At 42.2% G+C, this 15,160-nt stretch overlaps 2 protein-coding genes across 3 annotated transcripts; one reads left to right on the plus strand and one right to left on the minus strand.

The window, feature by feature from the left end:
* Positions 1-3,227: 3,227 nt before the first annotated feature.
* Positions 3,228-8,675, plus strand: bco1 (beta-carotene oxygenase 1). The gene is made up of 11 exons (XM_037078493.1): positions 3,228-3,382; positions 3,483-3,611; positions 3,766-3,895; positions 4,251-4,398; positions 4,502-4,652; positions 4,952-5,172; positions 5,294-5,545; positions 5,634-5,739; positions 6,220-6,314; positions 7,942-8,053; positions 8,205-8,675. The coding sequence occupies exons 1-11, from the start codon at positions 3,319-3,321 to the stop codon at positions 8,351-8,353; spliced, it is 1,557 nt and encodes a 518-aa protein (XP_036934388.1). The 5' UTR covers positions 3,228-3,318; the 3' UTR covers positions 8,354-8,675.
* Positions 8,570-15,160, minus strand: pkia (cAMP-dependent protein kinase inhibitor alpha). Of its 2 annotated transcripts, none has more exons than XM_037078496.1 (3): positions 15,046-15,160; positions 12,538-12,737; positions 8,570-12,104 (listed from the first exon to the last, which is right to left on the minus strand). In XM_037078496.1, the coding sequence occupies exons 2-3, from the start codon at positions 12,686-12,688 to the stop codon at positions 12,028-12,030; spliced, it is 228 nt and encodes a 75-aa protein (XP_036934391.1). In that variant the 5' UTR covers positions 12,689-12,737; positions 15,046-15,160; the 3' UTR covers positions 8,570-12,027. The 2 variants fall into 2 exon arrangements, with proteins under 2 accessions (XP_036934391.1, XP_036934392.1); XM_037078497.1 differs by having other exon boundaries at positions 12,538-12,715; positions 15,046-15,156.

The following is a 15,160-nucleotide window of genomic DNA, read 5'->3' on the forward strand; positions in this document are numbered from 1 at the left end:
TTTTTGTGATTCAGTGCTTTCTTTATGTGTCGCCTTAGAAATGTGGATGAAGTTTATACACATTCAGAAGTACTCAAAAAAATCTTACATTTTAATGCTGAAATGTAACAGCCTTTTTTTCACTTGACTGAGTCACTTTAACATTCATCTTGTTAATACATTTTAACCGCCACGATATTAGTCGGGAATAGTGTGAATAATGTGGTAAAAATCCAAGCCGTGGCTACGACGAAACTACAGCAGATCTAGCAATGCATCCAGTAGGACAGTAACTTTTCTCTGGTGTTACTGAGTGCATGCTGTGGTTATTTAACTGCAGCAGGGGACTTTGGATCCAGTGATCTGATTGTCGGTCACAGACAGCCGGGCCCTTTTTCAAATTGACTTTCAAATACTCTATAATGAGAAGGTAACTTTTCATGACTTTCATGACGGTCTGGCTCCTCAGAGTGATCAAAGTACAAAACTATTATCAGAGCAGATGCATGCTCTCTGCGGGGGACTGAACATCTCATTCTGGTTGAAGGGCGCTGTTGTCTTAAAGGCTCCCTTTAACACACACACACACACACACACACACACACAAAGAGAGGTCATTTTATTAGACACTGTTTTATTGTACCCATTCAACCTTTAATTGAAATATTATCTGTTAACACTTTATGGCACCACACTATATGTTTCCCTCCACTAGGGATTATGTTTACCCTGTTGATCTCAAGCTGAAAAAGTTGTCAGTGGACATAACTCTTGATTGTGGAATAAGACAGGGCCGTAACTTTTTCAGCAAGCCCAAGAGGGACATATCTGGGACTGAACCGCTCCCATTGCAGCAGTCAGGTATCAATTAATATTTCAAACAATCTCAGTAAAGTTTTGAAGCAACATGCCACTGCAGCACTCATAAATAAGGGGAGCATCCCTTGTGTAACAAGTTGTTAATGACATAGAAGAAATTAATCTTTAGTGAAATTCTCACAAGTGTCATGTCTTGATGGTTGAGTGGGTGGAGATCTGAGTTCTGCAAAGTGCTGCTGCTATTGTCAGGGCTTGAGGATGATTTCATGGAACTTGTTTGGCGTTGATAAGAAAACTGGACCATCAGAGCAGCGCTGAGCACCGATAGATAAGAGGTAAGACGTAACCTGCAAATTGCCTCCGGCCATCTCAGGACAGGTACACTTGCGTCAAGGTTATGCCTGCTATTCTGGGGAACAAACAGACTCAACCCCAGCACTGCTACGCTAACATCGCACATCCTTCCTAGAAAAATAACTCAGCACAATAAAACCTGTTCTTGATAGCGAAGGATTAAAAAGCAGAGGGTTACATTCGGTTAGGATGCTATCCAGTGATGTAAGTTAAAGTAACATTTAAACCTCAATTAGCAGAAACTGCTTAAGATCTAAGATCAGAATGAACTCACAATGAAACTCCTGGCAGGAATGTGACTCTAATCAGTTCCAATTTTTTGTTTTCATGCTGTGTATAACCAGGCTATTCAATAACACTATATCTAGGCAGTGTTACTCAACTCAAGAAACTGATACACATCAATAAAAGTGAATTGCACATTATGAAATGTAGTCAGAGAAGCCAAAGGTGCTGGAAGAGGTAAACACAAAGCAAAAATGGTTCAAATGTTCAAAGGTTGAATTTGACAATGTACAGTGGTGTGAAAAATTGTTGGCCCCCTTCCTGAATTCTTAATTTGTTTGCATGTTTGTCACACTTAAATGTTTCAGATCATCAAACAAGTTTAAATATAAGACAAAGATAACACAAGAAAAGACAAAATGCAGTTTTTAAATTAAGGTTTTTATTATTAAGTGGGAAAAAAATCCAAACCAACATGGCCCTGTGTGAAAAAGTGTTTGCCCCCCTGTTCAAACATAACTGTGGTTTGTCACAGCCGAGTTCAATTTCTCTAGTCACACCAAGTCCTGATTGCTGATCACCTGTTCTCAGTCAAAAAAATCACTTGAATAGGACACATCTGACAAAATGAAGTAGACCAAAGGATCCTCGAAAGCTATCAGGAACAAATGAGAAAGGAAGTGACTGAGATCTATCAGTCTATCCAGTGAGACCCACTATCCACAAATGGCGAAAACATGGGACAGTGGTGAACCTTCCCAGGAGTGGCCGGCCTGCCAAAATTACCCCAAGAGCGCAGCGACGACTCATCCAACAGGTCACAAAAGACCCCACAACCACATCCAAAGAACTGCAGGCCTCACTTGCCTTAGTTAAGGTCAGTGTTCATGACTCCACCATAAGAAAGAGATTGGTCAAAAATGGCGTGCATAGCAGAGTTCCAAGATGAAAACCGCTGCTGAGCAAAAAGAACATAAAGGCTTGTCTCACTTTTGCCAGAAAACATCTTGATGATCCCTACGTCTTTTGGGAAAATACTACTGACAAGACAAAAGTTTTACATCTAATGTAAAAGTAACAAAGCATTTCAGAAAAAGAACATCATACCAAAAGTAAAATATGGTGGTGGTAGTGTGATGGTCTGGGGCTGTTTTGCTGCTTCAGGACCTGGACGACTTGCTGTGGTAACTGGAACCATGAATTTTGCTAACAAGTGCCCCAATGAAAAGCAATTAAATCTGAAAAGTAGAAAGCAAAAAACTTAAACGAAACACATAAGAGAAAGTACAGATGGTGGCGTTAAGCCATGTAGCCCCTTAAATCAGACCAGCATGTATTACAGATGTGGTTTGATATGAGATAGAACACATTTTTTCTGTTGCCATGCACATGTAAATTCATGGAGGCTGGTAGAAGCTCTGCACTTTTCTGGGGCAAAACAATACGTTCACCACCATCACTCAGGACCAGTTTGATGAATCTCACATGTTGTCCTTTGCTCAGAATGATGTCAGATTTGTAGCGTGGTGTAGGAGAACAGGGGGAGGCTGATCCCATTTTTCATAAGATGGCTCATACAAAACATGATCTTGGGGGGAAAAGTCAGTTTTCCTATTCTGAATAAATGAAATTTCCAAGTAACCTCGGAACGGATAAGAAATTATCAGTCGGTAGTTGACTCAGAGTACGCTTTCAAAGTTGAACCTTTTTCTCTGAACTGAGCTGGGCTGCATATTTTCAGTGAGATCGTCACAGAGAACAGTCACCTCTATGCTCAGAGAGATATGTTAATATGAGAGATAAGATTCTAACAACCCTCTTACCCTCCCCCTTCCCTCTCTAAGACACAGTGGAACTTTAAGGGGAGTGGTTTCCACTGTTGTCGGCCTGCAGTATTTATTCAGACACCTCTGCTTGTTCCTCACTACTTGGTCTGCATACATGACCATGGACTTTTCCAAGAACGCAGAGGAGAGGCCGGAGCCCTCTAAGGCAGATGTAAAAGGTAGGTTGAGTTTTAACTGTTGAATGAACAAGAAAATGCACTGTCTTGGTGACATAGCTGTGTGTTTTATGTTTTTTTTTCTGTGTTTCTTCTCACACAGGGAATATTCCTCGCTGGCTACAAGGCACACTGCTGCGTAACGGCCCCGGCATCTTTTCAGTCGGGGACACCAGCTACGATCACTGGTTCGATGGGATGGCCATCATGCACAGCTTCAACTTCAAAGACGGTTGGTTTTGTATTTCTAACCTCTAACTTTTCTCCCAAAATAAGGAAACTGACTGTTAGTTTAACAGCGGGTCTGTAACAGTGTCAGTGAGCAGAGCTTGTTGAAAAAGACAACTTATACGTAGAAATTTAAAGAGTTTTATTTGTCTTTACAGGTGAAGTGACCCACAGGAGCAGATTTCTTAGAAGTGACACCTATAAGGCTAACATGGCTGCAAACAGGATAGTGGTGTCGGAGATGGGGACAATGGCATACCCAGACCCAAGCAAGAACTTCATTTTCAAGTATGCGTGCTCTTAATTTAATCAGACCAGCTCTTTTATATTATATATTAATATATGTTATTTAAGATTGTTTTATTCCTCTTATTTAACTACTGTAGTAGTGTCAGCTTATTTAGTTGTGATACTTGAATGACACCACTTTACAAGAAATAAATAGTGTTAGTCAATTAACATTGCAAAAAGCTCTTCTAGGTGTTCCAGTATTAGCATAATTAGTCTTTTGTGATGGAGAAACGCCCCTGCTGTTCACCTTCCTGACTGCTGTGGCTTTGCAAACGACCCACACATTTCCAGGGGACTCCGACTGTGAGGAAGTCAGGCTGCTTGATCGTTCCTAAAACTGTCTTCTTCTCAGGGCTATAACCTTTCTCAACCACACGGTGCCTGACTTCACCGATAACGGGGCAAGCAATTTCATCAAATACGGGAACGACTATTTTGCCACCTCTGAAACCAACTACATCCGCAAAATTGATCCTGTGACCCTAGAAACTCAGGACAAGGTAACGTCGTCTGCCGCTCTTGAACTGATCTCCCTATTGACACCTGGTTCAAATGAAACATTTTCATTTAAGAACTCACAAGTTGCTGAATTGTTTCACACAGGTGGACTACTTGAAGTACCTGCCGGTAAACTTGGCTTCATCCCATCCACACTATGACAAAGAGGGCAATGCTTACAACATGGGAACTTCAATAGCAGAGAAGGGCAAGACGAAATACCTGCTGTTCAAAGTCCCTGCTGTTGCAGAGAAAGGTATGAACCCCAGCACAGGAGGCTCATGTGCCTGGGTCGATTAGTTCATTCTGTGAAAGTGAACAGAAATATTTAAATGCATCTTCATAACTGTTTACTTTCAGATACCGACACATGTCACATTACCTTTTGGGTATTAAATAGTCAGAGTTTCTTATAGAGGGTTCGAATGCCCTGTGCAAATGATTAACTGAAACTTTTGATGCATTTTTTAAAAAATATTGATAAAATGTTTTGACAAAATAGGTGTCTTTGTCTTTAACTGATGTCTTCTGTTGTTGTTTGCTTTAAACCTTCAGACAAAGGCAAGAATGTGCCTGTGCTGAAGAATGCAGAGGTGGTCTGCTCCATTCCCTGCCGCTCGCTGCTCACGCCCAGCTACTACCACAGCTTCGGCATGACTGACAACTACTTCGTCTTCATCGAGCAGCCTTTGAAACTGGACATCCTCAAGATGGCCACTGCGTACATGAGGGGTGTCAACTGGGCGAGCTGCATGAAATACTGCCCCGATGAAAGTGTGAGGGATCACTGCTGTCTGTGTCTGTTTCTGAGTCTACCAGTATGATGGACTGTAGATTTTAATTTCCTCTCCTAGTGTCACGCTGTGCCGTCATCTAAATGTTCTGTTTCTTTTACAGACACTGATCCACCTGATAGACAGAAGGACAGGCAAAGAGGTCGAGACAAAGTACTACACTGGATCAATGGTCGTCTACCATCACGTGAACGCATACGAGGATGACGGTCATGTGGTCTTCGATGTCATCGCCTACAAAGATAAAGGCCTTTACGATATGTTCTTCCTGAGCAAATTGAATACAAACACACACGACGATGCCTACTCTAAACCAGGCTACAAAAGATTTGCGCTTCCCATCCACTCAGACAAGGTAGGATTTTTTATTTTAATCAATTTATTCATCTTGAAATTCAAGAAGATGTCTCCTTTAATGCTTAACACTTCCTTTTTGTCTGTAGGGCATTGCTGTTGGAGAGGACCTGGTGAAACTCAAATACACAACAGCCAGTGCTGTGAAGGAGAAAGAAGGCAAACTGCTGTGCCAGGCCGAGGTGCTCTGTGAAGGTAAAACCACTGCTACTCTAACAGGAAGACATATCTTCTGAAGTTAGCATGCTAACCAGCTGGCCACAGGCCTGAAAACCTCTCTCTTCCACCGGTCCAAAACTCTTGTGTAAGTGGGGTTAATTTCAACACTCCCTTGGAGGTCCAGCTAGCTGCCTGGCTAACTCAGCTAACAAGCAAAGACCAGCTACATTCACAGACGTATAAACTGATATTCACACTCAAAACAAAGAGGACTCAGCATATTGTGGTTAAATGCTAACTCCCACCAACTGTAGGAGAACTAGTTAGCTCATTTAGCCGTGCAGCTACCAGGAACAGGTTGTGGCTAGCTGGTGAGCATGCTAACATGATGTGCAATACAATACATGGATATTATTCTGTCAATAATTTTATTTTCAACCAACATTGCACTTTTTAAGAGTATTTGATTTGTTTGTGCACATACAAAATTCTGTCTTTTTAAAACATTTCCACCAGGTTTCGAATTACCCAGAATAAATTATGACTTCAACGGCAAGAAGCACCGGTTTGTCTACGGAAGCGGTGTGGAGGACTCTGCGTTGTCACAAATGGTAACATTACCTATTGTGTTAAATTAGTGGGAACATCCCTCTTGTGATTTCTGACAGTCTCATTATGGTTGTTAGCCACGAGAAACCCGGAACGTGCAGACTGTTGAAGAGCAGATAGTTCAGATGCAGGGCAATTGGGAAACAGATGTTCCTGGTTGCATTGTTTTTTTTTTTAAGAGGTAGGAAGCAAATTGCAGAACTGAGAATTACCACTTGGCAAAACAGAAGGACACTTTGTTAATGTCTGAATCACTAATTGCACCAACAATGCATTTTATGGCTCTGGCTCTAATACCCACACATCCTTTCCATGGGGTGCACTTATACATTTAGGGATCTGAAACAATTCAAAGAAGCGATAAGTTAAGTCAGACTTTGAGCAACAAAGCTCTTTTACTTTGAAAGAGAGCTTCCTCTGCATCTCACGGCATCCGGTCCAGATGCTAAGTGTCCGCAAAGAGGAAGGAAAAAGGAAACGTCTTGGTTTAAACAATTCGATTTTGTTTATCATTCCCGCTTGACGCAGAATCCCGAGAACATAAGAGAGCTTTGAAATTTTTAATGGTGATTAGATGTTGGCTTTACACAGTTTTATACCCAGGTGAATAAAAGGCAGGATGACCAAAAGGAAAAGGTAAACATCATGCTGAGGAAAGTTATTGCTAGGATTTCCTTCAGGAAGATGAGACCTTGCACATTTACGTCAGACTTGACCTAGAGCACGTTTATTGTTCGTTTCCTCAACAACAAATTAAATGTAATCAATAAATGACTTTATTCCCAACAAACATTTGCTATAAGAACTTAAATTTGTGACATTAGTGACACAATAATGTCACCCACTACTTATTATACATCTCCTTTCGACCGCAAGAATGAGGAACATGAATATGACTTAAATGTGCTGAAAAAGTAAAACTGCAGTCATTTGATGATTAAATTTAGCAAAGTGTGGAGTCTGCTTGTTATTCCTGTGCCTGTGTGTGTGTGTGTGTGTGTGTGTGTGTCTTTTCAAAGACCTACAGCTTATATTGATTGATAACTTTAAGTGGTACTGGGAAGCACAGGGTTCCTGCTGAATAAGAATTCCTTGGTTACTAAATGATCAGTGACGCTGACCCAACACTTTGACTAAAGCCAGCCAACCTAATACAAGGAAAAGAGTTTTTTTTATGAGTTTTTACTTTGATCAGCTGCTCGATAATCTTTACATGCCTTACTGTTAAAAAGACTAATTTGTCTAAACGTTGCTGTCTCTTTAAGGCCCCCTTTCTGAAAAGCTCAGCCTGTTTTGATTGGTCAGCTCTCACGTGCCTGAGCAGGCAGCACCTACCATCTTTTGCATCAGCTCTGTTGGTGTTTTTGCAACTGTTCTGGGGCATGGCAGAGGGTGATGACTGTTTAGTTGGGACATAAGAACCTTACAGAAGTCTTGACAGCTTCTGAATGAGGCTGTGCTGTCATGGACTGAGCATGATGAAACCTATAAAGTGTTTTATATGCCACCTGCTATACAAGCAAACAGACATGGAAAACTCACTTTCTACAAGATGGGACCCTTAATGCTTTGTTATGACCTGTTTGTACAATCTAAGTTAAAACATTTCTAACTTTTTGGTTATTGTAGGTTGCAAAGTTGGACACAGAAACCAAGGAAAGGGTTTACTGGAGTGAGGAAAACTGCTGGCCATCAGAGCCTGTGTTCATCCCCAGACCAAATGGAGAGTCAGAGGACGATGGTGAGAATACTGTGTGATGTGCGTGGTGCATGTACGATACTATATATCAGCCAGGGTACAAACTCTCAGGGATACCGGGCTTAAAAGATAAGACCCCCCCACTGATTGATTACATCTTTAATGATAACACCTTGTCCTTTTCTATTTGCAGGTGTGGTTCTCGCAACAGTTGTCAACCCAGGCAAGCCCGGTTTCATCGTGGTTCTTGACGGCAGAACATTTAAAGAAGTAGGACGAGCATACATTAATGCTGAGCTGCAAAATGGCGTGCATGGATTTTTCATCCCACAAGGAAATTAGCCAGCGTGTCCGCAACACCCTCCCAAAAAACTGTGCTGTCTGGCACGTGACACTGTTTGAATAAGTTTAAACAAAAGCGCAATGAGGGCGTGCGTGGATTCATGCATGTCTCCCCGTCTCTTTCATAGTGAACAGTAACAGATTTTTCTTGAGATGTTTATTAAGACACGTGCAGATTTATTGATTTCGTATGGATCAAAATGTTGCTTATGCTTGTATATATATATTACTGTCATGTAGTCTCCATTATTCTATTGTACTGCTTTGGTCATTATTGTACCTGTGCACCTCCTTTTCATTAAAAAAAAAGAAAGAAAAGAAATTCAAGCTGAAGATGTATTCGAGTTCTTGAGTTAGGGTGACTCAAAAGAAGTTAAGATAAAGAAGTTAAGTTAAGCAATCATAGTTATTTTCTGTAAGTGAGTCTATCAGTACATTTTATCATCTGTTGGCTAAGCACGTGAACACATGTCTTATCACTCTTAGCCTGTATATATAAGTAAGTTCACTCTTATGCAAAGTCCATTTGATCTGCTCCTGCTTTATCTTTGGCACATTGCAGCTTTGTGAGCTTTGTGATGAAGGCCTGTACAACTACGCACATGCACTATACTATCAGTTACATTACATAGGCCTATACTTCACAGTATCTATTTTAATCAGGAAAGGCTTAATAAAAACAGATGTATAGAATGATTAGAATAATGTGTTCTTCATGTGCTCCCTACAGATGTGAAAATATCAGTGGTGCAGTCAGATCACAGTAGTGGAGATTAGGTATATTGTATGTATTTCTTCGATCATACTTAACTGTCAGTTTTGAATTCTTTACTTGTTTTTTCATTTTATCAATCCCAAATTTTTAACTCGCTCTCCCACATGGCAAAACTTGCTCTGGCCTAGTGACAAGCCACACAACCTACTTACATTTGGCAGTGAGCAATTGATTCAAAGTCCAGATCTGGTAGCCAGACCACGGGACACATATAGCCCATGACACTGCCATATCTCAGTCAGCTGTATGACCATAGCTGTCCCTATCTTCTCCGTTCCACGTTGGAGACGATACTCATTTTACATTATTTAGAGGTAAATGACGAAATTGAGAATGGCTGGATTCCTTAAAGGACAACTCCACTAAAACTGAGCCCACGTGACACAGATGGGTAGAGTGCAGGTGGGTTAGATGGCTTGTGACCCTGCCAGAGCAATTTTGCATTGTGGGATGTTTACTGTTGTGCACCAGAACAGTGGGTCAAATTCCATGTTGCAATAAACCTGATTCTGATTCAGATAAAGCGCCCTCAAAGTCTCCCTTCCAGTAGCTAAGGAATGATGTAAGGCCAGTGAGGCTGCCCTACATACTAGGAAGTGAGTTATCCTCATTGTGCCTCTTAATGGGTAAATAGCTTGTTTTGTACTAGTTATACTTTAACTAGTAAGCTGTGATTGTAGAGTACCAATCCTATCACATGGGTCAACATTTACAATATACATCCCATCCAACAGTATAGAGCAGGAATGACCTATTAACTATCAGTAAATAGATACTAACATTTAGTGGAACATTTCCACTAGAGGGAGACAATGATCTTACTCAGCCCTCTCCTCTGTCCACAGAACACCATGCATGTCCTGACTCGATACCATTTCTCACAGGTGAGGTTTAATTGCACATCAACACTTACAAAGGTTACAAAACTTAGTATGGGGGCATTGTATAGTAAAGTCACTGACAACAGGGTGACATGACACATGAATGAGCTGTAACAACGTGGAAGATACAACGTGATCGTGGGAGCTCTAGGTGCCTGCAGTGCAACAGTGCCGGTCATTAAATCACACTGATACCTGATTCAGTGTATGAGCTCCTCTGGACCTCTAAATACAATGTAGAAAAAGCCCACGACACCTTTACTTTCAATGCACCATTGTGCCAGTGTTATATGAATCCCAGGTTGTCCCAGTTTTAGAGATCATTTCCATAAATTTGACTGGTACAACAGGAACAGGCAGTGTATTATAGCAACCATCACAGTAGAGGGGGGGGTGTAAAAATAAAAGGTTGACTGACGAGAGAAAGGGGAAATGCAAAAGTCATGAGCAGTCTGCACAATCCCAGCATCATTCTCACGGACACCCCGTAACACAGAGAGGTATTAAACATACCTCTAATATAAACAAATATCACAAATACATGATAAATAACACACTAATGTATTTGAGCACAATCAGTCCCGTAACTTTCCTAATTTCCAGCAGGGAATCAATCATTTATCTCAATATCCACTGTAAACCACATTTGAACCATATCCTCATACACGCACACACACATACACATACACACTCCAGCGTCCATCTCTCCATCACACTCTACTAAGGCTCAAGACTTCCCAGCCAGCTGCAGACAAGTGGAATTTTTAAAGGTGAAATATGTAAAAAAAAAAAAAAAATAGAATTAATAAATAAAAAATGGCCACCTTGAATTCATCCCCCACTCAAACAGGGGCAACATGTCACCAGAGTATCTTGTCTTTATTTTATGCATCCATGTCTGTAGCTTGTTAGCTCATTAGCTCAGTTAGCCGTGCAGCTAGCTGGCCCATGACAGGAGTGTGGGTGTTTACACCGCTTGTACAGGAGATTTGGGCCAGCGGGAGAAATAGGTTTTCAGACCCATGGCTAGTTGGTTAGCATGTGAACCTCAGCAGATATCTCTTCTACACAACATATAGAGATCATTCTGTTGATTAAAATTCATTTTTGAATGTTCTGAACTTAACGTTTTACATATTGCACCTTTAAATATGATATACAATAATATAACCAAACAGATTTAGTTCCTGAATAACTACAATATCAACCTCATAATGAAGGTTTAACTCATTAATTCAGTGACTCACTGCATACAAACTTGCAAAATGTTCATGTCGTAAATTAAGCAGTACCAAGCAAATCTGCCATATGTCACCTGACAGTATGAACAAAACACACAACGCCACCCTCCACCCAGATGTTCAGCGTCACGTTAAAAACACTCGGGTGCAGTTGTGAGATAATGTCCAGCAAGCTCACACAAAGTCCAATAGATGGATAGAGCGAGATCCAAAGGGGATACTGAAAAAAAGTGAGCACTGAGTGATGTAAGAGGAGCAGAGGAAGAGTAGGTATCCAATCACTGTCCCCAGTTCCCTGGAAGAGTTTCAGCCACATCAGTGGAGATTGATTCAAGGCGAAGGTGGTGGGGGGGTGAGACAAAATTTTAATTCAGTGGATACACTTAAGCTTGCCCCAAAAACCCTGAGCGGCCTCTTTTCCCTCCACTCCTCTCAGGACCACTGTCAGTCACACAAGGCTGGTTGTGGTTGTTGACGTCACGCTGCGTTTGTCGTGCATCACATCCAATCCCGCATCAGCAGCCATGACGGGAAGGCAGTGAGAAAAGGAGGCTTTTTAAGGAAACTGGAACAACCCCAAGTGCAGAAGGGAAACTGCGCTGTGGTTGCCATAGGGATCACTTCCTGATGGCTGGATGGTGGCAGGAGAGGATTTTGCTGTGTCTGTTCACAGTGATTAGATTTACCCGGCCAGACAGAGAGGCCTAGCACTCAGGGATCAGGTGGACGAGAAGAAGGGGCTGTTTGAGTTCCCAAATGTCAGCAGCCCGTCGCTGCTCAGCTGCCCTCAGCTTGAGTCTCCTTTTCTTCAGCTGGAGAGTCCTGGCTCTTCTCGGCATCTTCGCTCTCATCACCTGACATAAAAGAGAGAGGCAAACAGTCAGATTAATGCGCAAGTACCAAGTCAGCGATGCAAAAGTGGACGGTTGATTCAGTGAGCAGGTCACCCGGAAGACGGCAGGGACGGAAGTCACCAAGGTAGAAGAAGAAGATTCATAAACTAATGGTTCCCAGACTTTTTTTTAGAGAAATAAAGATATCAGTTTATAAAAAACAAGTCTCCTTTTAGTGCACGTACACGACTCTGGACAGCGAAGTGAAGTGATATCAAGGAAAGCACATTTATGAGTGAAGTTCAGCTTTCATTTTCAGTATACCCTTTCTCCCTCGGTGGCCATCAAGGACATTTTTTTGACTTAATACATAGATGTACACACCAGGCAATATTTAGCTGTTTGCCGTGGACACTGTGAAAGCATGTGCTGTGATTACCTTGAGGCCCCTCACCTGACTTGTTGATGTTGAGCTGCGCCAGGCTCTGCGACAGGTCGGCTGGCCCCTGCCCTCCAGCGGCTGCTTGGATGTCATGGATGGCGTTCCTGCGGCCGGACCGTCGAGAGGCGATGAAGTCCTCATAGGTCGCCTCCACATCCGTCATCGCTAACGCGGCTCACCATAGCAGGGCCTGGAACACACAGCGGCGCACACTTACCACAAGTGCGCGCAGACACACAAGGGCACAAATGAGCACACTCGCCCCATTTTCTTTTGAGGAGAATAGCAGAGACGCTGAGAATTTGAGCGGCTTGTCCGGGGCAGCTTCGCGCACATGGATGCATCCGCGGTTTGTGTTGACGTGAAGAAAGTGACACATGCACTCATTCAATACATCCCTCCCTCCTCTTATCTTATGACCTAATCCCCGATTAATCTATTTTAATCTCAGTCTAGGGTACAGGCGACACCAGTGACACGGAAGAAACAAAATACTGCAGGAGGACAACTGGGCAACGGAATGAAAGCACAATTGAGGGTGTTCTTGAACTGGTGCAATACAGTAGCCAAAAAGCACACACTCAGAGGGGTAATTATGGCACAAGGGAGGACAGTGCTGTATTCAAATGTCATCCCACTTGGAGCAAGCATGGAGCGTGATCAGAGCTGTGTTGCTGCAGAGATTTAGGTGAAACCCGTCTGTTGACATTTAACGCCCTGTATCAATCTGCCCTTCAGCACTGAACAGGTTCTGGCTTCCCTGCCCTATTTTCACTAATTAAAATCCATCAGTCAGATTTTTTTTTCTTGAGCTTTATCCATTTTGAATATGTGCAATTGTATCATGTAGAAGACTACAAAGAAAAACAAGTCTCCCTGAAACTTCGAAGTCTAAATTTGTGGGAATTTACAGGGAAATTTGTAAAAAAACAAAAAAAACAAAACGTTTTCAATGACCTCAGCTCCCACATGCATCTGTGGTTATTTCCAGAGCCGTGCAAACTGTGATTGACCATGGCTATTTTTGGACTCCTGCTCTGTCATCATCCGAGCACACTCCCACTCAGCTGTCATTCTCAAAATGGTGTCAAGACGGGCAAGACCCAACAGATGTTGTCCACGCACTCACCGTGGGGGAACAGAGACACGAGATGACTGTTTTGGAATATGAAAACGTGGAATGTGTGTTATTACCTCGGAGTCCAACAGTGATGCTGAGTCATCGTCAATAATGTGTTGCTGGGATTGAAAATATTATGAAGATCTGCATGATAAGTGCCCTTACAAGCACTCCAAGTCATGTGTCAACAGACATGAAGCACAAAATCTTTAATGTTTAACATTTGCAACTGAAAATGACAGGACGATTCTTGACATGCGTTTCCTGTGCTCATATTCTATGAAATACTCATTTAACTGTTCACATAATTTAGTCACACTGTTGCACCCATGATGTGGAACATCAGCTGTGCGTGTGTGCATGTTTGTGTCACTGTGTGTGTGCATGTGTGAGTACATGTCCTGCTCTTGTAGAGGCATGCTTGAGCTGCCCTTGTGGCTTTGCTCCCATGTGGGAACCAGAGCTCAGCTGGCCTAAACAACAAAACATCTAGCACACAGACTGCAAGCAAACAAATGATCACATCGCCGAATAATACAGGCCAGGGGGCTCTGCCCTCTCTGTCAATAGCTAAAAAGTGAAAAGAAAAACAAACTAAGCCGCTCCTGCTCTGCAACCATTCGATTTGTAGTGCTGCCAAACAGAAAATTAGCGATGAGTGTGGCAGTGGTGAGAGGAGTGCAGGAATGGAGTCCAGTGAACTTACGCCAGTGTTATTCTAGGTGGCCTGGGCGTAACTGGGAAGGATGCCCAACACCCTCTCTGTTTCTCACACACACACACACACACACACACACACACACACACACACACACACACACACACACACACACACACACACAGAAAACTCCCTCACATCCATTTAGAAAGAGTACAAAAAATATTCTTAAATATAATATTAACAATACTTCAAAACAATTTATGTGACTGACTGTTGTGATTTGTGTGATTTCTACAGCATCCTATTAAATCTATGGGCTATAGGATTATAACAGGATTATATAAACAATTTATCAAATGCCCTTGCCTTGTGCCTGTATGCGCTGTCATTAATCCATTGAAAACCTTTATGAAAGAATAGTCTTAATAATTGATGTCCTCTTGCATTTATCAACCATTAAGAGCGAGTGTATAGTCGTCTGCAGTGGAGTCCTCTGATAATCCTCTTCTTTAAGACATGCCATTAATGGTGCAGGAGGATCAACGTGTTCACACTAATTGCAATAACAAATCAACAGCCATCCTGCATGCCTCTCTCTCTCTCTCCCTCTCTGTCTTGACAGACCCCCACAGAGCTCAGTCAGTGCCAGTAAACGCAGCCTGCATGGAAATCATTATCGTTGCACAGAAATGATACCACCAGACAAGTCCTACCGTTATTATATTAATCAGCAGGGTACCTGTTTGGGTTAAAGGGCTTCCGTATTTTCGCAGGGGTCAATCACATCAGCTTGAATGGCACTTCGGTATTCCCCGTTCCACTCACGAAAGAGGATTTACCAACGTCAAGCTAAC

This window comes from Acanthopagrus latus, chromosome 19, assembly GCF_904848185.1.
Source record: "Acanthopagrus latus isolate v.2019 chromosome 19, fAcaLat1.1, whole genome shotgun sequence".
Classification (NCBI taxonomy): domain Eukaryota; kingdom Metazoa; phylum Chordata; class Actinopteri; order Spariformes; family Sparidae; genus Acanthopagrus; species Acanthopagrus latus.

Bases quoted from the DNA above. Each gene is read 5' to 3' on its own strand.
- bco1 (XM_037078493.1), top strand. From the start codon at position 3,319: ATGACCATGGACTTTTCCAAGAACGCAGAGGAGAGGCCGGAGCCCTCT. The intron at 3,383-3,482 runs GTAGGTTGAGTT...CTTCTCACACAG, and splicing joins CTCTAAGGCAGATGTAAAAG to GGAATATTCCTCGCTGGCTA. The intron at 4,399-4,501 runs GTAACGTCGTCT...TGTTTCACACAG, and splicing joins CCCTAGAAACTCAGGACAAG to GTGGACTACTTGAAGTACCT.
- pkia (XM_037078496.1), bottom strand. From the start codon at position 12,688: ATGACGGATGTGGAGGCGACCTATGAGGACTTCATCGCCTCTCGACGG. The intron at 12,105-12,537 runs GTGAGGGGCCTC...CTTTTATGTCAG, and splicing joins GCTCAACATCAACAAGTCAG to GTGATGAGAGCGAAGATGCC.